The 26,780-nt window shown below is 40.1% G+C and overlaps 1 protein-coding gene across 2 annotated transcripts in view; it reads right to left on the bottom strand.

Annotated features, from left to right (window-relative positions):
• Window positions 1–26,780, bottom strand: part of NDFIP2 (Nedd4 family interacting protein 2) — a 66,043-nt gene that overhangs the window by 8,265 nt on the left and 30,998 nt on the right. For both annotated transcript variants that reach the window (XM_077812655.1, XM_077812645.1), the window contains exons 4-6: window positions 20,731–20,818; window positions 4,415–4,539; window positions 1,048–1,114 (exon numbers count right to left, since the gene is read on the bottom strand). In XM_077812655.1, the coding sequence (XP_077668781.1) occupies window positions 1,048–1,114; window positions 4,415–4,539; window positions 20,731–20,818 (280 nt within the window). The remainder of the gene's footprint in view (window positions 1–1,047; window positions 1,115–4,414; window positions 4,540–20,730; window positions 20,819–26,780) is intronic.

Below are 26,780 nucleotides of genomic sequence, written 5' to 3'. Positions count from 1 at the left end.
TTCCCATTGATTTCTGGCCCCAACAGTGCACCACAACAGAACAAAAGCAAGTTGAGGATAAAAAGTGAAGAATACCCCTCATATCTGACTGAAAACAAAAGGGGAAATGTTAGTGTGTTCCAAGGATCTTTAATGATCATAAACAGTCAATAACTAGGTTCTACATCTCGCCCAACAGCATAAGGCCCCTAACATACTGTTGCCAGGTCCCTTACATCTCAGAGGAAAGACTGCCATCTACTGATCCAGCAACATCACATTTTAGTGCATTTCTCAAGTTAGAAAATGGCAGGAATTAAAATAAATTAATGGTATAGGCTGAACTCTCACATAAGGAAAAGCTACAATGGTAGTATGTTTATACATCATAACTATTTAACTAAAGCAGAGACAAGAGGAGCAAAAATTAGAAATCTATGAAAACTTCTCAAAAGTTTAGCTTCATGCTCAAAGAAAAAACAGATTGAAAGGAAGTACTGTGATCAAAAAGCATGACGCCTTTCCCCTTGACTGAGTGAGTAATGATTAATGTAATATGCATTTCAAAGGCAAAAAAGGATACTTTCATGACTCAAATAAAGACTGATTTTGAATAGTAGTATCTGTCATATCCATTAAAATCTTCTGAGAACTTTAATGACTGAATACGTACAAGTTACACATGTAGATATTGAAAATTAACACCTACAGCTAACATGTGTTTTTTAATTTAAGTTTACAGCTTTAATTGTATAACGCTACACTCTTAACAGTCATGTTTGTTTATTTTTGTTTTAAAACACAAGTTACAAATCACAGACATCTGCATAATTATAATATTTCCAGCATACAACTCTGAACTGAAGATTAATAGAGTAATAAGAAATTCACACAGGAATAGGATGGCAACCCAAGACTTTGGAAATAAAGTACAAAAGATTTTTGATAGAGAAAAAACATACAGCTTTCAAGTATTTATTGCAATGTTTTGATTTTTTTAAACATATACCCAACTCATCTTTAAGAAATTCTCCATCAAAATAAGATGCGTTTTGAATTATAACTCACCAAGTACAAGAAATATCCACCAAAGCCAGTACTGTCCATTGAAATATCCAGTAAAGTAGTCTGAGAACTAGAACAGACAAGGAATAACCAAAGTCACACACAATATAAATTACATTTAATATTTTAAATGCATCTAGAACAAAAGAAAAAAACAGTGAAACTAGCACATTTAAATATAAAATGTACTGGAGTAGATAAGCAAATACATCTTTCGAGAAGCTGTAAAATATACAAATAGCTTCAGTGTTGTGTTTTTTAAACAAAGAATTTCCAAGCTCTCTTGTGAAAAAATGTATTACTCATTTGAATCATCTGACATTTTCTATTATAATGAATTACTGTCAGCTCTTTTTCAACGTCTGCCATCCAAAACACACTGCAGCAGCCTGCTGCTTTAGATATTAAGACTAAAAGCCACATTAGTTTAATCTTATCAGACGGGGATGTTCTGCTGACCCTTCAAAAGAAGAGCTTTTGACCTTCTGTACACCCCCAACTGTTAATCGCTGCCAAGAATACCAGTCCCATGAAGACCCCTAACTCATTAAAAAGTCTTTTCATTTTCAAACTCGATGCTCCAGCATTCAGTTCCCAGCAGTGAACCGAACACAGCTAAATGAACCTTGAAGTGGCATTTCATCTGTTCCTGTTAGTGACCATGGTAGACAGACAGTCTTGTCCTCTCTGTGATGTGGGAATATGAACAGGCAGCTGGAGGGTAGGGTGCGATGGTATTGGAGACCGGAATCTTTTCCTTTACCAGACTGCATGCTTCACTGATAAAAAAGGCTAATCAAATGCCTCCAGAGCTCACTTCAGATCTCTTGCTACTCCTACACTTTCAACTCTTTTCTAATAATTAGTAGAACGAACAAAAATAGTGTGTTGTAGCAGTTCTATAATTTTCTGTACATTTCCTGTCCTACCGCTACTCAGCATGCTTGATGCATACTGTCACAGAGTTTGCCTATATCGTCATTTCCAGCACATTTTGTAAAGTAGCTAATTAATGTTTAAGTTCAGACATCACTTATATTAAAATGAAGATATGTGCTCAGATCCTCACTTGATGTAAATCAACAGAGGTCTATAAATTTAGACCAGTGATGATTTGATTTATGATCCTCATTAAATAAAGAATGAAAATTTTCACTCTGTAATTAACTTTAATTTTTTTTCCCAAAAGGATTCTGTTTCTAACAGCATTCACTCACTCCAAGCAACTTCTTTAAAAAAAAATAAAAAATCAAGTATTCATGTACGGAAGAGTCAGTGTTGGCATTGGGAGTGGAGACATTTTTATAATTGTTTCAGTTATCAAATCGATCTCTCATGGATTCCTAGATCGTTAGCATCAGTTGCTTCAGACACACAGAATCACAGAAATGCAGACAGGAAAGGACCTTAAGAGGTCACAAATCCAGCCCCCTGCACTGAGGCAGGACCAAGTAAACAGACCATTGCATGCAAGAAACCCCATAGTAGGCTTATTTTGTATAATCTCAGGAGAGCCTCTTCCTAATTTCTAACAAGGGTGAGATTCTGACCCCCCACCACCACACACCCACCCTCTGGCTTTGGTCCTTTTTACCTAGTGTACAAAAGTAGCACAAAGGGACTCAAAGTCCCAAATCAGCAAAGAGAAAGTTCCCCTGGCACAGAAACTGAGGAAACAGCTATAGGTGGTCTTTCTAAGAAGCTGCTCACAAGTACTGGAGAGGAGGCATGGCTGGGAGGGGTGGGACATATTAGGGAGAGGCCACAGCACATAGTGTTATAGAGATTCAAGGCAGCCAAATGAGGTCACAAATTAGACAATCCTCCAGGGCTGAATTACACCAATAGCTGCTGTAGCCCCTGGAACAGCCCAGAATTGGGAGGGCACAAAAGATAGCTTAATACCTTAGCCTCCAGCTTCCTTGGATTGGGCTGAAAGTTCTGTGCTGTGCCTCTGAAGAGGTGCTGCAGTTTCACAGATTCATAGAGTTTAAGCCCAGAATTGACTGTTAGGTCATCTAGTCTGCCCTGTAGATCACCAGATATTAAATTGCTCCCAGTTAACCCTGTATCGAGCCTGGTAACTTGTGGCGTGATAAAGCATCTCCCCTAGAACGGCATCCAGAGAAGACATCAAGAGAAGGAGAATCTATCATTTCCTTTGGTAGTTTGTTCCAGTGGTGAATAATCCTCACTGTTAAAAACGTGCCTTTTTTCTAATTTATTTGTAGGGGGCTTCAGCTTCCAGATTCTTGTTATGCCTTTTCCCATTACATTAAAAAGACCTTTCATGTGTGTTATTTTCTCCCCATGAAGATATTTATACACTAATCAAGTTACCTCTCATCTTCTTTTTGATAAACTAAAGAGAGTAAGCTCTTTAAGTCTCTCACTGTAAGGCATTTTCTCCAGTCCATGAATCATTTTTTGAAGCTCTTTTTTGCACACACTTGAATTTTTCAAAATCCTTTTTAAAATGTTGACAATGTAACTGGATACTGTATTCCAGAATCACTCTAGATATTCTTGTTATCCATATATATGTCCAAATCCTTTTCAAATCTTGACAAATTCTTGGCTTCAACAGCAGACTGTGGTAATGAGTTCCATAGTTTGTTTTTTTTTTTTCCAAGAAGTGTTTCTCTTTTTAGTTTTAAATTTTCCACTTTTCAGTTTCATTTAACGCCTTCTTGTTCTTATATTATCTCCTCTTTATTATTCATTATTTTCTATACTTCACCATATTGTCTCCTCTTAGTCTATTTTCTTCTAATATAAATAATCCCTGGGGGAAATCTAAAAAGACAGACGTATAAGCAAGCATCCTACTGGGAAAACAAAGGTCTGCTGGTGGAGTCACTGTGTTGATAGATTTGGGGAATGTCACAGAAATGGAGCTATTCAGAAAGGGGACAGAGCCTTAAGATGCCTTCACCTCCCAAAAGGTCAAAGGAGGCCCTGAACCATTTTAAAAAGTCCTCTATTGTATTCTACATAGGCTCTTGTACTGATAGATTTGATGGCAGATAAGAACCTAAGTTTATTATGCACCTTTACACACACACACACACACACACACACACAAAAATCAAATATTACAGCAGATAAAAAGTAACTAGAACATTCAAGAATCTACATATTAGAAGACAGTAAAAGCTGTTAAAGGAATAAAAACAAGCAAGTTCACTGATAAAACATTGCAATTTCCACTTTAGTAAATATTTATTTCATTAACTTAAAATATTAGAACATCTAATAAAAGTCAATACACCAGTTTAAAAAGTATTTTAAAGAAACTAGACACCATGAATCATTTTTCTAGTTTCATTCCACAGAGACACAGGAACAATATGTGCATCAAGAACCTTACCCGTACAATGAGAATCCATTTGATCAGCGATAGGCCAAATCCACAGATTGCACCATACCTTCCTGCTATGGTGTTAGTTATACAGAAGGATAAACAAAATCCAATCCAGTTGAAAATAAATGCCACTAAGACCAAGAGAAACAGTAGTTGTGTTAGCGACAGACTCTTGTTTAGCCATATAAAATAAATATAACTAATTTACTTTAATGAACTAATAAGCAAGTATATTCACAAGATTAGAGATCCCTATTGGTATTTCAGATAAAAATAGTATCCTTCAGAAATGTAGGTATTCCTAATGGTATATAAACCTTAGAAAGTACACTAGCTAACATCCATCAGCCAGCTATTTTAAACAGAGAAGAAAACCAAATAAAAGTAGATTCCCTCTTTTAAAAAAAAGTGTTATAACCGCCACAGAATTCTGACTGGAAGCTACAGAACCACAGGAATGAACATCAAATAAGCACTATGAATTGGATAAATACATGAAGTGATACATTTGTCTTAGAACTACGAAAAGCGTAGCAAGATTAACCATAAGAAAAATGCAATAACAAACACTTGACTGATTCTATGCAGAGATTTGCCTAGTCTGGATAAAAAAAAATATATTTATTTTGCTAATCTATTGGGAGGCTGACATATTACAAGAACAGGACTCTGATGACCATGATTTGGTGTCAATGAAATCTGATACCAGGACCTGGTGGTATAATACAATCTGCAATATATTATTCAGGTAAATGGGATACATTTTCAAAATATCTCTTATTTTCATGGGAAGTCAACCAAAGTCTTCATACTGCTCTCACTAACAGACCAACCTCATTCTTCATAGAAGTTCTCAATGATTGGCCTTTAACATTTTTAGCAGCAGTCAGCAAGTGAGAATGATAATGTCTGTACTGACATCAGCTTGTACATGATGGACAAAGTGCGAGAATTCTCAATAAACTGGTCTTCAAGCAGGGGAATAACTGGAAGCTTTGTGCCTTTTTCTTTTTTTAGAGGGACCAGAACAGTTTGGAGAGAGAAGTAGGAGAAGAAACTTGAAGAGTTCTGGAGTGGACGAGACAGTGGGAAACTGAAGAGATCAAAAGATACTGGCTACACTGCAGCTGGGAGCATAATTTCCCAGCCTGGGTAGACAGATACATGCAACCTCTGCTCAAGTTTGTGTGTGAAAAAGAACAGTGCAGATGGTGCAGCATAAGCTATTTGCCCAAATACAAACCTGCCTACCCCTTTGGGCATGTACCTGGGTGGACAGTCTGTGTCCCTTTCCCTCTCCAGTCCCCCCTTAATATTTGCTCCTCCTCCTCTCAAACAGATTCAGCGGCAACACTGGCTCTTGTCCTGCAAGGGTTAAATCAACCTCCTGCATAGGGACAACAGGAAAGGAGGATTCTGCCCTGAACAGGGCATGGTCACAAGGCAAAGCTGAGTCGCAGGTGCTATCTTTGTTAAAGACAATCCTTTCAAGTATTTGCTGACACAGATGTAAGTTACAACTGCAGTAACTTTATTGGCAGGATAGTGTAAAAGCACATCAGGGTGACTCTTCCCCACAGAACCCCCCCAGGGCAATAAAGGGATACAGCTAGAAGAGCAGGTCTGGGCCATGTGCTGGACAAGGAGAAACACGGCTGCCCCATTATGCTGTGCAATGGGAGTGCCTGTTGTGGGTACTGACCAGACATATGCCAGGCCCCACTGTCAAGGGACCAGCTCTCCCCACCAGCACAACAGGCCCTATTGACACCTCCTTGCCTGCCAGTCGCACTGTTCTCTTTGGCACATCAAAGTACAGTAGTGGGTCCATGACAGTATCGAGACAGACAGGCAAAAGTTGATAGAGCAGCTGCTGTATGCTCCTTCTCACAAGGCCTTGGGCTTCAGGAACATTGCCCATGTGTTCCTGCGCTGGGTGCTCTCATTGAAAAATCAAGTAACTCTACAATACAGACCACCCCCTGTTTCAGTTAATCCAGCTACTCTCTAACTAATGCACTTATATCCTGCTTTCTTTATAGGCTGGTGCCATTCATTTTAGCACTATATCACTTCTGCAGTCAGTCAATCTCATTAGTTTACTGCAATTTGTACTCAGAATTGTGAAACATGAAAGGTGCTTTACAAAATAAAATTAATAAATACTTTTGACACCCAATCTTACAACTACATTGATCAAAGCCCTTTTACTTTATTACTCATTCTTGAAAATAATAGGTTTTTCAATGGGAGGAATTATTCAGACAGGAAATTATTTGATATTAAGTGCAGACTCTTTCACTCAATAGTTAACAATAAATAATAAATAGCACTTCTATAGTATGGTACAATAGAGCTAGATATCAGTACATCCTGGAATTCTTAAAAGCATTTTTTTTAAATGGTCTAAAAAGTGTATTTTTCCTGTAGAGATTTTTATAGTTTGACCAAAAAAAAAAAACACTAAGTTGTGGATGTTTTACTTCAAAATATAGAGCTTACTTTCAAGCTATTACAAACTTCTCTGCACTCACTTGGGAAAATTCAAGTGAAAATTAAGTATGACAAAATTTCTCTTCGTGATATAGAACCGCCTAAATATCTGAGGGAAAAATGACAGAAATCCAAAGTTATTTTATCAAACATGCATCAAGGTTAAAGAATCTCCCAAGCATACCAATGAGGGGGGGGGACCTTAATTTTATTATATAAAGCACTCTTGTTATCTACTATAGTGGAACCTGTATCTATCATTACATTTTGTTTACTATATATGTGAAGCGCACACATGAAATGAAACTGAATTCAAGCCAGAAATTTGTCCTGAAAGCCCTCAAGTCTTTACCAAGCTTATAACAAGGCTGTGGAAACAGTTTTCAATGTACATGATTACCCTTTAAAAACTTGTAAGTTAAAAAAAAACAAAACCCACCAAACCTATTTCTGCACCCAAAGCCCTTTCCTGATTAGAGACAGTGTTCAGCATACATTTACTGACTAAGTGCAATTTTCTTTTTACCTTTGTTGTCTTTACTTCTTGCCAGCTTTCATTTCTAAATGACATTCCTCCCAGACCCCAGCTAATATGAAATTTTAAAGAAAGATATAAGATGGATTTCTGAAATTCAGCAACATCTGTTGCCTTTCTTCCAATAATTCTGTAGTTTGATTTTAAAAAAAGAGTAAGTTTGTCTGGCATTACTAGTGCTATATAAAGCCCATGCTGTTTCTCACTTACAGTTTAGCTACCCTCTAGGGTTGTACCTCCCAACTGTCTTGCACAAAAAGGATTTGTGCACAGAATTAAGTTGACGGGAGGATGGAATTACTCTACCCTCTGCCAACCTGGAGACAGGCTGCAATGCAGCCCCTCTTTGGTCCTCTGTATACAATACACCATCTTGTGGGGCTAGCAGGCACCACTGTGTAAGGGACAAAAAGGAGTTCTAGATTCTTCGCTTTCAGTAGAAGGATTGTTCCAAAATACAATTGAAGCCTATTCCAGAGCAGCTGTCACTGCTGCTGCTCATACTGTACTGTACCGTACCATGGAGAGATTTCAGTCTCCAGAACTGTCCATCTAGGATCTGCCAAAAACATTACCACTTCACTTAGTATTGAAACAGCTGAATATACCTTAAGAACTCAGAGTCAGCAACATAAGTTGCCATGTTTAAAAAAAACCCTTACAAGTAACATCTCTCTGGCACTCAAGAAAAATTATGAAGACACTTTTTTGCCACCTCCTATTATGATCCTATTTGGATCAAACATGGCCTTCTGTGTCCTTAAGACATGGCCTTCTGTGTCGTAAGCCTTAAGAGCGGGGGAAACAGGATAACTTCACTCTGAAGAACTGCATGCAACAGAGGATGCAGAAGGTTAAAAAAAATCCTAAGACTCAAAGAAAGTCTACGCAGTTAAAATAACATTAATATTTTCAGTGCCAAAGGCGCTCTACCCTTTCCATTCTGTCCGGCACAGGTTGTTATACTGCCCCCACCACCATCTGCGTCTCTCTCACCAGTACACTAAATGACCAGATTAACATCTGATACATATTTATTCTCTCTCTCATATCCTCTTCCCAGGGGGAGAATTGTGGGTTTAGTGTTTTGATTGGTAGGGTTGTGGTTTTGGGGTTTTGTTTGTTTTAAAAACTGCACATGCTCAAATCTCGTCATCATCAAAACTGACAGAAGAGAGAAGTGAGATGGATTCTGGTGGCAAAGCTGTCATTAGACTCAATGGCCCAGAAAAAGCTGGAACTTATATTTATCAATACTAACAATAAAACTCGGCTTTTGCTCTTTAAAAAAGTTTGGCTGTTGCTCTGAGAAACTGAGGCTCAGAAGCTCCTAAAAATTCATAACAAATGTAATCACATAATGTAGTCGCTCTCTCTAATATAGATTTTGAGAGAATCAAGCAGGAGTAAGATTTGCAAGCATTAGTGGTATGATTATCCCTCACATCTTTAGAACAGCTTTGACACAACTTAACTTTTGTCTACGTTTAGGGTCACATTTTGAAGACAAATCTAATATATCAAAGAAAACTAAAAATTAAAAAACAATTCAATGATTTGAACTGCAAAAACATTAACTACTTAAAGAACCAAGAGTAATATCAAGCACTTAAATGTTAAGCTTTAAAAGAATATACACAAGCACAATCTAAATGGCAATAACACTTCTAGAGTACAACACAAGAAGTGAGATTAAGTGATATACAACTGCAGAACACTTATAAATATTTATACCTTTAGTGCATATTCAGGAGCTTGTATCGAAGGCCCAAAGTCTACTTCGAAAATGATTTCTGGATTCATATTCAGATGAGTATACATAATCCAAAAGTCATGATTTATAAAGAAATGCATACTGGATTTATGAATATTGGATGGACAAATTTTACAGTAATACAGAAATGGTAGGGATACTATGACAGTTGAAATAAGGAGACAGATCAGCCACTGAAAATGAAAGGGAGAAAAAGGTTGAAGAAAAAAAAAAGTAGTACATAAAAAACTTAGTAGAAAACAAGGAAGGCCACAGACCGGGGTTCCCCCTACCCCTCTTACTCAGATGAAGAAGTTACTCATGTTGTGCAGTAATGATGGTTCTTTGATGCGTGTCCCTATGGGTACTCCACTGTAGGTGCATTTGCGTCCCTATGCTACTGATTGGAGAACTTCAGTAGCAGTGTCTGTTGGGCCCGCGCATGCGCTGTCTTTGTGCTGCGCTACAAGGCTAGCCAACATGCCTGGGCTAACCCTCATCAGTTCCTTCTCTACCAGAGAGTGACAAATGAGAACCCGCAAATAGAGGGGAGGAGGGCAAATTGTGGAGCACCCATAGGGATACACAACTTGAAGAATTATTGTTACGATCTGAAATTTGTACCCCAAGTTGGGGGAAAAAAACTTGTAGGGAAAGTCTCCAGACCCAACTGGATGAATAATCACCTCAAAAAGGTTATCAGGAGTCAGCAGCCTTTAGGGAATGGAAAAAAAGGGACCAATCAGCCAAGAAAGCTACATCATGGAGCTTAGAAAATGTATGAATGAAGTAAGAACTGCCAAAAGTCAAGTTGACTTAGCTCTTGTCAAAAAAATTAAAATTAAGTAACAAAAGTAAGATTGTTATATAAATAAAAAGGAAGGATGGATATGGCTGGGCTGCTGTGCACTGTGGACAGGGAAGAGTTTAAAAATAATCTCTGCAGCCCAAAAACTAAATGAATACATTGCCTCTGTTTTCAATAATTGTAAGATGGAACATGGATATGAAGGCAAGACGGCTGATGGCAACGTGTGTATAGAAATGGAAATTACCACATTTGAGGTAGAAGAAAAACTCAAACAGTTTAATGCACTCAAATCCGGGTTTGGGAGTGGAGATGGGACGGGATGGAACAGGAGACACCTAATATTTTTCAACCCAGAATACTGAAAAAACTGGCACGAGATTGCTAGTTCATTAGGAAGGATTTTAAATAAATTCTATCTACTTGGGGTTAGTTATTCTCCAGTCATACTGAACTAACCTTGTATCTATATTTAAGAAAGGCAGAAAAAGTCATCCAGAGAATTACAGACCTGTTAGTCTGACCTCAGTAGTATGCAAAGCTTTAAACAAATGATGGAAAGAAAAAAATTCATGGAGGCAAATGGAAGAGCAGATGTAATGCAACATTAGTTTCCTGAAAGTAGAGAGTACCTCTGAGAAGGTAAAACTGATTTTTTTTTTAAATTTTAAGGAGAGAGAAATATAGCAGATTCAAAATACTTGGACTTCAGTGAAGAATTTGACAGTACCGTATGGGAAATTATTAATTAAATTAGAAAAATGGGGTTTAGTAAAAGAACAGTAAAGGTGGGTAAGTTACTGCTTAAAGAGAAGGCAAAGGTTGTGCTAAAAGGTAAACCATCCGACTGGAGGGAAGTTACTAGCAGAGTTCCTCAAGGACCAATGTGATTTAATATTTTTATTATTGTCACAAAGTTGGAATGTCCTAATGAAATTTGCTGATGGTACAAAGTTGGGAAGCATTGTCTATACGGAGCAGTATCGAAATATCAGACAGAAAGTGGATGACCATGAAGACGGGAGTAACAGAAATGGATTGAAATTCAATAGCATAAAGTGCAAGATTATGCACTTAGTGCCTAATAATTTCTGCTACGAGTGGGGGCTCATCATTTGGAAATAATGGAGAAGAGATTGGGGGTATTGGTCGATCATAGGATGTTGAGCCACCAATGGGATGCAGCTGCAAAAGAGGCAAATGTGATTTGGAACAGCCTTCCACTAGAAGCTGTGGGGACAAACAACGTAATTACTTTTAAGAGAGATGAACAAATTTATGAGCAAGGTCATATCACTGGGTTGCTTGTGAGGATGTGGCACAGGGTTCAGCGGTGCCAAAATCTTTTGCTTCAGGGCTTCACCCAGTCAGCTGCAGGGTAAGGAAGGGATTCCTATCCCCACTGCCAGTGTATTCTGTTTTGGTCTCCTTGCTCTGAGGGATCAGAGCTTGCAACAGGTGGAGACAGGACACTCTACAGAATGGATGAGTGCTCTGAAGTGACACCAGTTCTTTTCCCCCACCCTCACACCGCTTGGGCTTAGCTGACTGGTTCTTGCCCACATGTTCAGGGTCTAGCTGATCACCATATGCAGGACTGGCAGTGACCTTGGAGGGTTTTCACCTTCTTCTTGCAGCATGGAATTTGGATTGTTTATTCCGATCATCTGGGTATATCTCAATTAATTCCTGCCATCGCAGGGAGCTCAGGCACTGGTGCACTGCGGTCCCTCCTAGTCTCTTCATTGGGCATACAATATTTTAGTCTCCTGTGAGCTGTAACACTTTGGTCTAGTTTTGTTTGTTGGGTTTAGTGAGAGGGTTCAGGATGGTTTTGGTGGCCTGTGATATACAGGAAGTCAGATTAGATGATCTGGGGTCTCTCCAGGCCTTAAAACTATTACTTTAGCTAAGGTCTCTGCAGCAGTTTTAAAGCCATTTTCCCCAAAAATAGTTTTTAGTTATTTATAAAACACAAAAAAAAAAACCATTAAAGGTCTAATTGTCTACTAAACTTGCACTATAAAAAAAGGTTCAAAGAAAAAAATTTGTATTAATGTTTAAAACTTGTCTGTAAGTAGGGTAAGAACACCATTAGACTTCAGAGTAATTTGCTGAATTACCCAAATAGCAAGTGGCAAGGCAGCACTCAGCTAACTTCAAGACATAGCTGCATGTTAATATCCTCTGAACTTGCAGATATCTATCCCTCACTCCTGCAGACACCCCTCTGTAACATTAAAGTTAAGTACAGATTGCCAGTCATATTTGATCAATTTCTTAGCTTTCATTAAAGTCACGCTCTCAGAATTAAACATTTTTGAATTTACTTGCAATGACAACACTGGAATCCAGTTTGTAGAATGGACATATGCAACACATCTCAAAAAACAGTTTCAGAAAGGTTAGTAACAGTTTCTTCTTTGAGTGACTGAACATGTCCATTCCACTATAAGGAGCTGCTCACAAGCAATCCCAACAGGAAGTGGGCTGAGAGTCTATTTTAAACAGGGACTGGAGAACCATTTGTCCAAATTTAACATCATTTCTAGGTCACTGAGAGATAGTGTAGTGAAAGCCAAAACATGACATGACGACCACATTGCCGCTTCGCTGGCCAGAAAAGCCACAGAGGTTGCTTGGGACCTAGCTGATTGACCCAATGCTAGCTGGCAGATTCAGGTTAGCCTACCGGTAACGCAGACAAGTTCAACTGGATATCAAAGAAGAAATCCATTGAGTGGAAAAAGGTCTGGCCTGCATTCTGTCTGCAAATGCAATGAACAATTGAGTTGAAGACATGAAAGACAAAGCAGAATAACTCTGAGACAAAGTAATGAGGACTGGACATCCCACCATCTGTTTACATAAAATATGACCATGGTATTGTCAGTCAGCATCAACATATCCCTTCCACTGAAGCACAGAAGGAATGCCATGCAAACTAATCAGAGAGTTGAGAGACAGAAGTCTGGGAGAGACCAGAAGCCTTGCATCTGCAGGGATCCCAAGTGAGCTCCCCATCCCAGGTCGGAGCCATCTGTGACTAAGGTAAAAGATATCTGAGACAGGACAAAGGGAAATTCCTCGTAGACATGGGCCAGATCCATCCTCCAATGTAAGGCAGATAGAATCCAATTTGGAATGTGCACTAACATGTCTCTGTGGTGCCTCATTGATGAATGCACCTCAGCCAACCAGCCTTGCAGAGGTCTGAAATGCAGTCCAGTGTATTGGACTTCCTAAGTGCACACTGACAGGTTACTGAGTACCCTTGAACAGTTTCTCACTGTGGTGAGCGGATGAGCCTTTAAGTCTAGAATGAAGCTTTGTATTGTAGGAAAGCTCTGGCTGTTGTTGAGTCCAGAACTGTGCCAAAAAATCCCATTATCTGTACTAGAGAGGAAATGGTGAAAGCATCTTAGTGGCTTGAGCTCCAGAGAGTTGAGATGTAGGGAAGACTCCTTGGTGGACCACGTGCCCTGGACAGTGTGGTCCTGTAGATGAGCTCCCTATCCTAGGAGTGATGCATCCAAAACTATTGTGAAAGCAGGAGGGCGATGGATGAAGGGAACTCCTGAGCATACCTTGTTCGGATTCTTCCACTAGTTGAGAGAAACTAGCACGTGGCTGGGAATAGAGAGCAACTTGTTCAGAGTGTCTCTGTTAAGGATATAAACTATCCTGAAAGCAGAGTAAATGTAAACAGGTATGTACTGTGACAAAGACTCATGCTGCCGTACGCCTGAGGAGCTGCAGGCATGAATTGGCAGTGACCCATGGGCTGATTTGGACTCATGCAATAAAGTGCATCAAAGAACCCTCCCCTCCACTCCCCTTGAAAGATGTCCCTCAGTGTCTAGGCAGACCACTCGTGGTGAGAGGAGAAAGAACCAGCTAGCAGACTGCGTCAGCAGGCTGAGTCCTGGGAAAGTAAGATACCCCTAGACTGATAGAGTGACTGGTACAGAGCTCCCACAGGCTTATTGCTTCCTGGTTGGGAGTGGGGGGGAGAGAATGCACGCAATGCTCTGCCTGTTTTTGTAGAACATAGCAGTCATATTGTCCGTGAGGATCGAAACAGATGTGTGTGACAGGTGGGGTAGAAATGCCTGGCAGGCCCTGAACTCCCTGACATTGATGTGCAGGAAGAGCTCTTCTTGGAGTCCAAAGACCTAGAGATCTGATGAACCCCATGTAGGCTCTCCAGCCGAAGGCTGATGGGTCACATACCAGCAACAAGGATGGCTGGGGTTTTGAGAAGGGTACACCAGCACATACCATGTGGCTGTACAGCCACCATGTCAGCAACTCGAGGACCTGTACCAGAACCATGAGCACAGAGTCCAGGTGATGGCGAGAGGGGAAACAGACTGTGGCTTGTAGAGGTCTGAGTCTTGCATGTTGCACTATGTATGTGCATGACTCCATGTAACCTATGGGACTTGGGCACTTCTGCACAGTCATCATCCAATGACCCTGGAGAGATCTTATCAGGGACACAATCAAGAGGAACTATTTGTCCAGAAGTAGAGCCCTTGCTTGCACCGAGTCAAGTACTGCCCCCCCCCCGGTGAACTCTATGCTTTGAATAGGGATCAGGGAGGACTACTGAACACGTTTTTCCTGGGGCACTGGGAAAGATGATCAATGCCAGGAGACACAGGATTATGGAGGAACGCTCTGCACCGAGGTCAAGGCACTTGGTGCCAACTCCAAGCACAGCTTCGAGGCCAGTCTTAAGGCTGCCTCCAAGAGGAGGACCTTCAAAATTGAGCAACTCAGTCCTTCTGGGTCCAGGGCTTGAACTCCTTGCAAATGTGGCAGTGACCTTTCCTATGAGCTTCCTCTAAGCACTTGAGGCAGGTCAAGTGCAGGTCGTTCAAAAGCATAGACTTATCACATGACGCGCAAGGCTTGAACCCCAGTGACCGAGGCAAGCCTCGGCACCGGGACAGCGGACAACACCATCTGAGAGCAGAGGAGCCCAAAAAGCCCAAAACTATATAGAACTCCTAAAACTACACTAATTACTAAACACTACAATAACTATTTACACTAAAATTGACAGAAAAATCCACTAAGAGAAGAATTGCCTAAGCAGTGAGGGTGCCAGCAACCATTATGGGCAGTAAGAAGGAACTGAAGGAGTGGGCTCAGCAGGGCTCCTTATACAGACACTGAGTGTGCGACACCAGGGGGTGCTAGAGCAGACCCAAAAGGATACCACTCAGGGAAAAATTTCCAGCAACTATGCTAGGGACACACACACCCTTACACTGGAATGGACACATGCAAGCACTCAAAGAAGAATATTACTCCCCACTGGCAAAGCTGTGTGGGGACAGTTGAGAATACAAGAGAGGAGCCTATACTGATAGTGGTCCTGAAAAATGGATGTTATAACCTCCAAAATCAATTTGCTGGAGGTAATTTGATTATCCCCAAAAGTGAGAGGATTGAAGGGGCAGGGATGTACAGCATCAGATCTGGGTAACGGAGATGTTTGTGGTCAGAATGAAAACTTTGTAGATGAAGGCTGTTACATCAATTCAGGTGCAATGATTGAGAACTTTCACCTCTACATTCTAGATTTCTTTTTAGGTGGCTCCAGCACCCTATGGTAGATATGGGAAACTGAGCTGTCTGAAACCAAACTAAATCTCCTTGCTTACAGGCTTATATATGCCCATCAATCAAAGGGTGGCCCTTCAACAAATGCAGGGAATCACTGTGGACTCGAGTAAGTTATGACCACCACAAGGGAGGTCCTCTACAGTGTTTTAGACTTCATGTGGAAATCTTGAAGACTGCAGCCACAACACTGGACACAGAACTACAGCTGTGAAGTCAGAGTAGGCTGCTGTGTCGCAGAATCAAGAGAAGCTCACAAAGATGTCCTTGCAAGAAGCTGTCCCACTGTGATGAGAACCTGAAGATGTTCCCTCTGCTCTTGCAGGTGGTGTTCAATAAAGGAATTAAATTTTGAATAGTTAATGTGGTTATGTTTTGTCAAAATCACCTGGCAATTAGCAATTTTGTATTGCAGGGTGGCAGACAACTAACTTTTGCAACCGAAGTCTTTGCACTTTTGATCTTTATCATTTGGGACAGCTTGTGAATGGTGTTGCCTGTTGTAATCATTTGCTGAATCCACAGCTAAGGAATTTGGGACAGAATGGGAAGATATGGCTAGTGGTTCAGACTAATGTAGTACTGTGTCTGTTCTCTCAGCTGTTCAGGGAGTCAGTATGGGGGGGGGGGGGGGCCTGTCTACCAAATTGTCTTGGCAGTATCTAACAAAACTTGGTTTACTGGAAGGGCTACTTGTGCTGAAGATGGCGTGTGAAAAACACCCAACAATTTGTGCTGAGTCTCCTGTGATCCTTCGAATGGGATATGAAGAGAATCTGCTACTCTTGATATCAACTCCTAAAATTATTATAACCAGTCTACATTAAGATGTGATCCTAAAAAGGGCTCAGCTGGAGATGCATACAATTTTGCTATATATTTTGGATGAAGAAAAAAAAAAGTTATGTTCAATATTTTTTACTTTTAATCATTTAAAATATGTCCAGATTTTCTGTTCAGCTATAACACTTCTGAAACAAATATTTTACAGCATTAAAATAAGATGCTACTGAATGCCCATGTCTCATTTTTTACATGAAGCAAAGGCAGCTAATGTCAGCAGCTTCTATGACAGATGTATTTACTTTTCATTCTGCTGTAATTTTTATGAATCACTGTATTACTCCTACAATGTATCATTTCCAGCGCATGCTGTATTGATATTTCTACAAGGAAACATGTTTGCTCATATAGAACTCTAGATAAAATGACTTTTTTTTGGTACTAGCACTGAGGTTCCCCCCCCCCCGCCCCATTTGTAAAATACAGACATGGCCACTAGATGGCTTGAAAACATGACTTTCTATGCAATTTAGAATTTTACCACTAGATGGTAGCTACAGATCATAAACTGATTCCGAACACTAGCTTGACAGTAAAAGCTTATGTTTGGTTCTCGCTCAGTTGGGCTAAAATAAGCGTAGATAATGAATGATCCCTTTGCTGTTTTACACAACTAAAACTAAAAGCAGAAAGTCTGGTTTTAGGGGATCTTTGGTTTCAAAAATCACAACTTAATGCTGGAAACTACAGTCAGTCATAAGGTCTGTCTACACCGCACACTCCTTTCAGCAGCGTGAAGAGCACATGCACTACACAAACCCTACCAATAGCAGGACAGGTAAGGACACATCTGAACCCTACTTGCTCAAGCAGCGTCTCCACATCAACACTATTTTTAGCAGCGTAGTTTCCCCTCTGCTCAAACAGCTCCCCACTGCCAAGCCTTTCCTTGCTACCACCCCTTGCCAGGGCCTTTCACAGAAGCATGTAGCTCCACAGTGCAGTGTGGACACTACCTACTTTTCACTGTGGTGTGTACCAAAACATACCCTACATACCACTGCCAGTGATGTGCAGTGTAGACATAGCAACAGAAAATGAGTTATGTCCCTGTTAGGGCAAGCCACAAGAAAATGTACTGTAGGGAATAAGCCAGAATTATCTAGTTTTACATACAGTAACTCCTCACTTAACATAGTTATGTTCCTGAAAAATGCGACTTTACGCGAAATCATGTTAAGTGAATCCAATTTCCCCATAAGAATTAATTTAAATAGGGGGGTTAGTTCCAGGGAAATTTTTTTCACCAGACAAAAGACATTATATATATATATATACAGTATACGTTTTAAACGAACAGTTTAATACTGTACACAGCAATGAATGATTGTAATGCTTAGTTGAGGTGGTGAAGTAAGAATGTGGACTATTTCCCAGGGAATGCTTTACTGCTAAATGATGAACTAGCACTCGGCTGAGCCCTCAAGGGTTAATATGCTGCTGTTAATGTAGCCTCACAGTCTACAAGGCAGCATGGACTGAGGCAGGAGGGAGGAAACACAACAGATGCAGGACAGTAGCTGCAAACACTTCCCTGCAAAAACTGAACATGATGATAAGCCCATGCTATCCACTCCCTCCTTCTGACAGCATGTGCAAGGCTGCACAGGTGCTGACTTTCCAAAGTGCTGGGGGGCGCATGCATATGAGAGAGAGAGAAAGAAAGATGTGCATTGCTCCTTTAAGTATGCTGACCCCACTTCAAGTATGTTGCTCTTTTAAGCAGATCAGCCAGTTCAGATAGGCAGCAACAGCTTCGAGCAAGCTCCCTCCTTTCTGTCCCTGAGCTCTGTCCCCCTCCTCTGGTTTGTGGAGAGGGGGTATGGAGTGGGGGGGGCAGGAGCAGGGGGGACATCCTGATATCAGCACCCCTCCCCCAGCAAGCAGGAAGCTCCCGGGAACAGCTCCAAGGCAGAGGGCAGGGCAGGAGCAGCACAGCGGAAAGAGGGACAGCTGAACTGCTGCTGGGCAGCTGCCGAGCCACATACCTTACAGGGAATTTAGGGGAGCTGATGGGGGGAGGGGCTGCTGGCCCCCTCTGGATCTAATCCCCACCAGGAGGGGCTGCTCTTCCAGAGAATCCTGCAAGCAGTGGACAAAGCAGGCAGCATTGTGCAACTTTAAACGAGCTTGTTCCCTAATAGATCAGCAATGTAACAACAAAACGACATTAACCGGGACAATGTTAAGTGAGGAGTTACTGTACCCCAAGGAATGGGGACAATCCTCCAAGCTCCTACAGATCTCACCTTCTGGAAAGTGTTTGGTTTTTATTTCCATGCTGAAGTACCCCTTTCGTTATTTCACCCCATTCCTCTTTAACATAACCACTTGCAGAACTTTAAATCATTTCCTTCTTCGGGTTGGTGTTTAAACCCAAGCACTGGCTCCGCAGCTCCTATTGGCTGGGAACCACAGCCAGTGGGAGTTTGGGGGTGGTGCCTGCAGGCAGAAGCAATCACAGAGCCGCCTAGCCATGCCTCTGACCTAGGAGCAGCAGGGACAGGTTGCTGCTTACGGGGAGCTGCCCAAGGTAAGCACCACCCGGATCCAACACCCTGCACCCGCTCCCGTTCCCCCTCCCACATCCAACCTCCCTCCCTCCTAGTTAACTGGAATTTTTCCACTTACCAGCACCCCCCATTCCCATAACATGCCAGATAAAGCTTTTACTGTATATCTGATAGAAAAGAAATGGTGCACAGCACACAGTTTCAGTGAATGTAAGTGCTAAGGCAGTGTTGGTGGCAATCCAAAGATTATCTGGAGGCAGAGTGCTTTACGTTATTAAACTGATTTATTGTAATTTAAAAAGTTATATTTTACATACCTAAGTTAGTTCAACCTGAAAAAAATTAATACTATGTAGGTCTGAACAAATCCCTCCATAGCTATTTAATCCAGTAGGTCGCCCATATAAGTGTATTACAGGTAGATTTTCAGGTAGAATCATAGAATCATAGAATATCAGGGTTTGAAGGGACCTCAGGAGGTCATCTAGTCCAACCCCCTGCTCAAAGCAGGGCCAATCCCCAACTAAATCATCCCAGCCAGGGCTTTGTCAAGCCTGACCTTAAAAACTTCTAAGAAAGGAGATTCCACCACCTCCCTAGGTAACGCATTCCATTGTTTCACCACCCTCCTAGTGAAAAAGTTTTTCCTAATATCCAACCTAAACCTCCCCCACTGCAACTTGAGACCATCACTCCTCTTTCTGTCATCTGCTACCACTTACAACAGTCTCGATCCATCCTCTTTGGAACCCCCTGTCAGGTAGTTGAAAGCAGCTATCAAATCCCCCCTCATTCTCCTCTTCCGCAGACTAAACAATCCCAGTTCCCTCAGCCTCTCCTCATAAATTATGTGTTCCAGTCCCCTAATCATTTTTGTTGCCCTCCACTGGATGTTTTCCAATTTTTCCACATCCTTCTTGTAGTGTGGGGCCCAAAATTGGACACAGTACTCCAGATGAGGCCTCACCAATGTCGAATAGAGGGGAACAATCACGTCCCTTGATCTGCTGGCAATGCCCCTACTTATACATCCCAAAATGCCATTAGCTTTCTTGGCAACAAGGGAACGCCGTTGACTCATATCCAGCTTCTCATCCACTGTAACCCCTAGGTCCTTCTCTGCAGAACTGCTGCCAAGCCATTCGGTCCCTAGTCTATAGCGGTGCATGGGATTCTTCCGTCCTAAGCGCAGGACTCTGCACTTCTCCTTGTTGAACCTCATCAGATTTCTTTTGTCCCAATCCTCTAATTTGTCTCGGGCCCTCTGTATCCTATCCCTGCCCTCCAGCATATCTACCTCTCCTCCCAGTTTAGTGTCATCTGTAAACTTGCTGAGGGTGCAATCCACGCCATCCTCCAGATCTTTTAAGAAGAGTAATTAATCACATTTCTGCCATGCAGATTTTTTAATTCAAGTTAGCAGTTCTGCAGCTGTTAGAACTTTATGATGCGGTCCACCATATAATCTTGATATTCCTGAGGTTATCAACTGAGGATTTGTTCAGACCTATCTGCGATAGGTGTAAGTTAGTTTTAACACCATTCTCAGAAGTGACTGAAAAAAACACAACATACTTGCTTTTTCTGAGTAACAGGTACTGTTTTACATCTGTATATAAGTAAAAAGATTCCATTTGTTACAGTGTGTTCATGCAGTTTACTGTGGCTATCTTTCATAGTCTGCTGTTCCAATGGAAATCTAAATTATACACCTCAAAGATCTGGGATGTAAAAATAACTCACTGAAAAATGCCAACATGAAGATGCCATCATTGCCAACTCTAAGTTGATCTGCATCACTGAAGTCATCCCGAGGTGGATATTCTTCTTCCTGGATTTATAGGTTGGAGAAGTGTTAGTGAAGGAAAGTTAACTTTAGGCTTATGCATTGTCTTGTAGATTTAAACTGTTAATTGTGTTTTTAAAAACGTCAGACTGCCATTTGTTGACAGATCTACATAAATGAACCTCAAAAGAACAAAATACTATTAAATCTATTAAGCTACAGAAAAATGAAGTTTATTGCTTTACTATGATAAAGCCCAGTTATCAGTGAAACTCAAATGAACTTTGGAGAAAGAAACTGGAACATGTACATAGGAATTAATAATATTCCATTTAAATTGAGCTACAGACCATTATTTGAGACAAAAAATTATGTTCAACACCGAGCAGAAAAAAAATCCATCCTCAATGTAATTCCACTGTCTTCAGTAGTTAAGTTATACCATGGATGAATTTAGCCCAATGTATTTTAACATACCCTATTCATGTACTCACTGTAAACAGAAGAAAATAATTTCCGTGTACTTGCCAACCAAATATGTAGACATAATAGCTAATATCCATTTTCCCTGTTTGTGCCATTTATCCTCATATATCACGTAATTATTTTCTTCCAACTTGAGAGGATATCACTAAGTTGCCACGGAATTCACATTCTGTATGTTGACTAATATTTACCATATTAGAAATCCTTGACTTACTAAAGTTCAAGGGATCACCACATTTTCAGAACCACAAAATTCACTGAGGTTTCTGGTTTTGTTTGTTGGTGTTGTTTTTTGTTTAAGTAAAATGTCATCTTTCATCACAACATACTTTATAAACCATACACAAGGATGTCTACTGTAGAGACATTTTTAAATAATTCCCATAGCTGTGACCACCATTTTAGCTCCTTATTTCCAAACAGTTTTTATGTAATGACAGTTCAATCACATTTAAATACCGCAGAAGACTGGATTTTAAGGGTCTATTGGAAGCCTCAGATCCCAGCACTAGCAATAAGTTTGTATTTGTACAGGTTGTGTGACCTACAAAAATCTAAGACATAATACATATTAAGATATTTATTTATATACAAGAAGCAAGAAACTATTTTAATTCATCTTTTTAAAGTGAAATCTTCATATAGTTTTCAGTTGTTGGGATAGAAGGGGGACAACTGACATAAGAACATTTTACACTACCAAAGTAGACTAAACTAAGGTAAGTTCCATCTTTTAAGCTTCTAAATTTAAGTATCTGGAAAAAGAAAAATCAGTTTAATATAGCACACAGTGAAGTACCTAGTTTCTTAAGAAGCTAAACTTTCTTTTTGCGGATATAGACTAACACAGCTGCTACTCTGAAACCTGTCAGTTTATTTTCTAACTTCTTTAAGAAGTCAAGTCACATACAAGGAGACACCTACAAGATAATGATCCACAAAATTCATGTTAAAACACTGAAATCCCTAAACCTTGCTTTGTTTTAATGATTTAAATGTCTCTTCTCAATCTTTGATTTTGATAAGAGATAAAACGTATACACAGTTTGGCATTTGTCTTGCCTACATGAAGAACTGTAGGTGTAATGATACAGTAAGAAAAAAATATTCATTTAATTTGATAATTATTAATTTACATGGCAAAACTGCAAAGTTGTAACTGAATAAAAAAAACATACAAAACAGTCCTCTTTAAAGTACAGAAAATATACATATTTTAAAGTCACTTCATATAACTTTGGGCACCCAAACACTGACCCTTTCATTGTTATTTGATCTTATTCCAGGTCCAATCTCAAATGCTAAACTAGAAACAGCAACTTTCACGCAATAAAATTCTTGTCCATACACGTGAAATCTGTATTATCTGGTTAGAGGAATTTTAATAGAAGGTTTGAAAATGAGTATTTAAGATTTGTACTTAAGGCTAAGTGAATAAAAAGTGATGCAAAGCTAAAAATAATGATGCAGTTGTTTAACAGTGGCAAGACAAGCTTCCTCTAGCTGAAAATAGCATAATGGTCAGGAGAGAAAATATAAATTCCTGTAGCTTCTTAAAGAGTCTCTCCCCCCACCCATCAGCCCTAATATTATTTTAGTTCATCTACATTAAGGGGAAAACAGACATATAATACCAAACTAGCAAAATTAATTTGCTTATTTACTGTTCTTATCTACAGTAAAATATAAACTTATCAATTTTACAAATGAAGTAATATTTCAGAGGGTATGATCTCCTTCCTTTGAAGTTTTTAAGATCAGGCTTGACAAAGCCCCGGCTGGGATGATTTAGTTGGGAATTGGTGCTGCTTTGAGCAGGGGGTTGGACTAGATGACCTCTTGAGGTCCCTTCCAACCCTGATATTCTGTGATCAAAAATACTTCCCGGATGCTGTTCTAACCTTTGCTTTGTATCTTCCATGATATCTAAAACACACTTTGTTTTTTTAAAAAAACGTGTTTTAAATTAACACTATGTGATCTATAGATGAGACATCTGACTAACGCATCTCCTGTTAACAGAGGGTTGGGTGCACTCATTTTTACCCGGTAAGTTTTATTACAAAAAGGAAGGACAGACAACTGGGACACATTTGCAAAAGGTGGTAGTCTTCAACGTGCACAATGGCCACTAAGTGCACAATGGCCTCCTAATGGCCACTAAGTGCCCAAAGCCATTTTTTAAAATTCATGGTAAAAAAAACCCCTCGGCGCAGAAAAATCACTCTGCTTTGAAAACATAGCTTGGAAAATTAGGCACCCTAGAGAACTTAGGCAGAATGTAGCATCTCTGTAAATGCCAAATAGGCTCACCATTTAGGCACAAGCCCTAGGGGCCTGTGTGCATCTTTCGGCACCTAAATAGCGTTGAACGTTTAGCCCAACTGTTGATATAGCCTTAAAAAAAAAAGTCATGTTATTGAAGTTACATTACATAAAAGTTTTCATACAATGTGCACATTTCTCAAATTCATGTGCCAAAGTTTACTTTCTCAGTCTTTGATGGCACAAAATAGAATTCTTCTTTATTTCAATCAAAAATGTTACCCAAATCAGACGTCAAGAATTATAAAACCAGTTGGAGAACGTTTCAATCTCTCTGGTCACTTGATTACAGAACTAAATATGGCAATTCTTCAACAAAAAAACTTCATAAAACAGACTCCAACAATAGACTGCTGAATTGGAATTAATTTGCAAACTGGACACCATTAAATTAGGCTTGAATAAAGACTGGGAGTGGATGTGTCATTACACAAAGCAAAACTATTTCCCCGTGTTTATTCCCCCGACCCCTCACTATTCCTCACATGTTCTTGTTAACTGCTGGAAATGGCCAACCTTGATTATCACTACAAAAAGTTTTTTTCCCTCTCCTGCTGGTAATAGCTCACCTTACCTGATCACTCTCCTTATAGTGTGCATGGCAACACCCATTGTTTCATGTTGTCTGTGTACATAAAATCTCCCCACTGTATTTTCCACTGCATGTATCCGACGAAGTGAGCTGTAGTTCACGAAAGCTTATGCTCAAATAAATTGGTTAGTCTCTAAGGTGCCACAGGTATTCCTTTTCTTTTAATGTTGCTTTAGTTATTTATTTTTTGAAAAGGTGGAAAGAGAATCACATTCTTCATTATTTAACCATAGTGCACCATGGTGTATCTACATAGATGTTGCGATGCTGCACCATAACGCTTTATGGGAATATTCTTATGAATGTATATACGACATAACTGGAATGTGTTTTATGCTACATATGACACACAACATCTCTGTAAAGGTTATGATCCACTGAATATATTCATCCTATTTGTATGCATGCATTATTTTTGTACTTGAAGTTATGAATACTGGCTATGTACTTGTTTAATTTTAAGTAGCCTCAGTGAAGCAGTTGGTCAGTTTCCTGAGAAAAGACTATTCTCAGTAAGTGCCCAATCAAGAAACATTTAAGCTAAGAATGAACTTGGAGACGCCAATCCACATCTAAACTTTCCCAGGAATGTGGCCTGGCTAGTGAGGAACTCAGTCATGCATAGACATGTGACTTGCCCAGGTGACTCCAAAACTCCATCTTGGAGCTGAATTCTGGATAGGAGAGAGGAAGGGGTCTCCATCCACAAGAGAAAGTCTATTTAAGCCCCTGTGAGACCCCTCCATTTTGTCCTCAGCTGGCTCAACAGATCTTTTGGGGGTGGAGAGGCTACCTGGAAGAAACTGGAACAAAGGACAGTAACCACAGGGGTGTAAGTGATTGCTGGACCCAGACTAGAAGGAGGCTAGTCAGTAAAAGAAACTTCTTGGAAATCTCACCCTCAGAGATGTTCATCTGTAGTCATTTTCTACTGTACTAAGTTTAGATTTGTGGGTTTTATTTTATTTTGCTTGGTAATTCACTTTGTTCTGTCTGTTATTACTTGGAACCACTTAAATCCTACTTTTTGTATTTAATAAAAATCACATTTTACTTATTAATTAACCCAGAGTATGTATTAAATACCTGAGCGGGGCGGGGAGGGGGAGAGCACGGACACCAACAGCTGTGCATTGCTCTCTATATCACTGTTATAGAGGGCAAACAATTTATGAGTTTACCCTGTATAAACTTTATGCAGGGTAAAAAACTGATTTATTGGGGGTTTGGACACTTTGGGAGCTGGGTACGTGAGTGTTGGAGACAGGAACACTTCTTAAGCTGTTTTCAGTTTAGCCTGCAACTTGTGGGAGACCTGGGTCTGTGTTTGTAGCAGGCTAGCGTGTCTGGGTTGAACCAGGCAGGGTTCTCAAGTCCCAAGCTGCTAGGGAAAACGGGCTCAGAGGCAGTCCCAGCACATCAGATAGCAATTCTCAAGGGGGTTTCTGTGATCCAACCCGTCACAGATGGATTACAACTTTTTGAACAGCAAAAAGTATTTGCTAATATTTTTATATACAAACGTAAGAACAGCCATACCAGGTCAGACCAAAGATCCATCTAGCCCAGTATCCTGTCTTCCGACAATGGCCAATGTCAGATGCCCCAGAGGGAATGAACGGAACAGGTAATCAGAGGTGATCTATTCCTTGTCGCTGATTCCCAGCTTCTGGCAAACAGGCTAGGAACACACACCATCCCTGCCCATCCTGGCTAATAGCCACTGATGGACCTATCATTCATAAAGTTATCTAGTTCTTTTTTGAACCCTGTTATAGTCTTGGCCTTCACAACATCCTTTGGCAAAAAGTTTTACAGGTTGACTGTGCGTTGTGTGAAGAAATACTTCCTTTTGTTTGTTTTAAACCTGCTGCCAATTAATTTCATTTGGTACCCCTAGTTCTTGTGTTATGAGAAGGAGTAAGTAACATTTCATTATTTACTTTCTTCACACCAGTCATGATTTTGTAGACCTCCATCATATCCCCCTTAGCCATCTCTTTTCCAAGCTGAAAAGTCCCAGTTTCATTACTCTCTCCTCATACGCAAGCCAATCCATACCCCTAATCATTTTGGTTGCTCTTTTCTGAAACTTTTCCAATTACAATATATCTTTGAGATCAGGCAACCACATCTGCATGCAGTAGTCAAGATGTGGATGTAACATGGATTTATATAAAGGCAATATGATATTTTCTATCTTAATATCTATCCCTTTCTTAATGATGCCCAACATTCCGTTAGCTTTTTTGACTGCCCTGCACACTGAGTGGATGTTTTCAGAGAACTATTCACAATGACTCCAAGATATCTTTCTTGAGTGATAACAGCTAATTTAGACCCACCATTTTATATGTATAATTGGGATTCTGTTTTCCAATGTGAATTACTTTTCATTTATAAACAATGAGTTTTATCTGCCATTTTGTTTCCCAGTCACCTAGTTTTGAGAGATCCTTTTGTAGCTCTTCGCAGTCTGCCGGGGACTTCATTATTTTGAGTAGTTTTGCATTATCTGCAAATTTTGCCACTTCACTGTTTACCCCTTTTTCCAGGTCATTTATGATTCTGTTGAATAGGACTGGTCCCAGTACAGACCCCTGT

This window comes from Eretmochelys imbricata, chromosome 1, assembly GCF_965152235.1.
Source record: "Eretmochelys imbricata isolate rEreImb1 chromosome 1, rEreImb1.hap1, whole genome shotgun sequence".
NCBI lineage: Eukaryota > Metazoa > Chordata > Testudines > Cheloniidae > Eretmochelys > Eretmochelys imbricata.
This window is presented reverse-complemented; position numbering and strand designations above follow the sequence as displayed.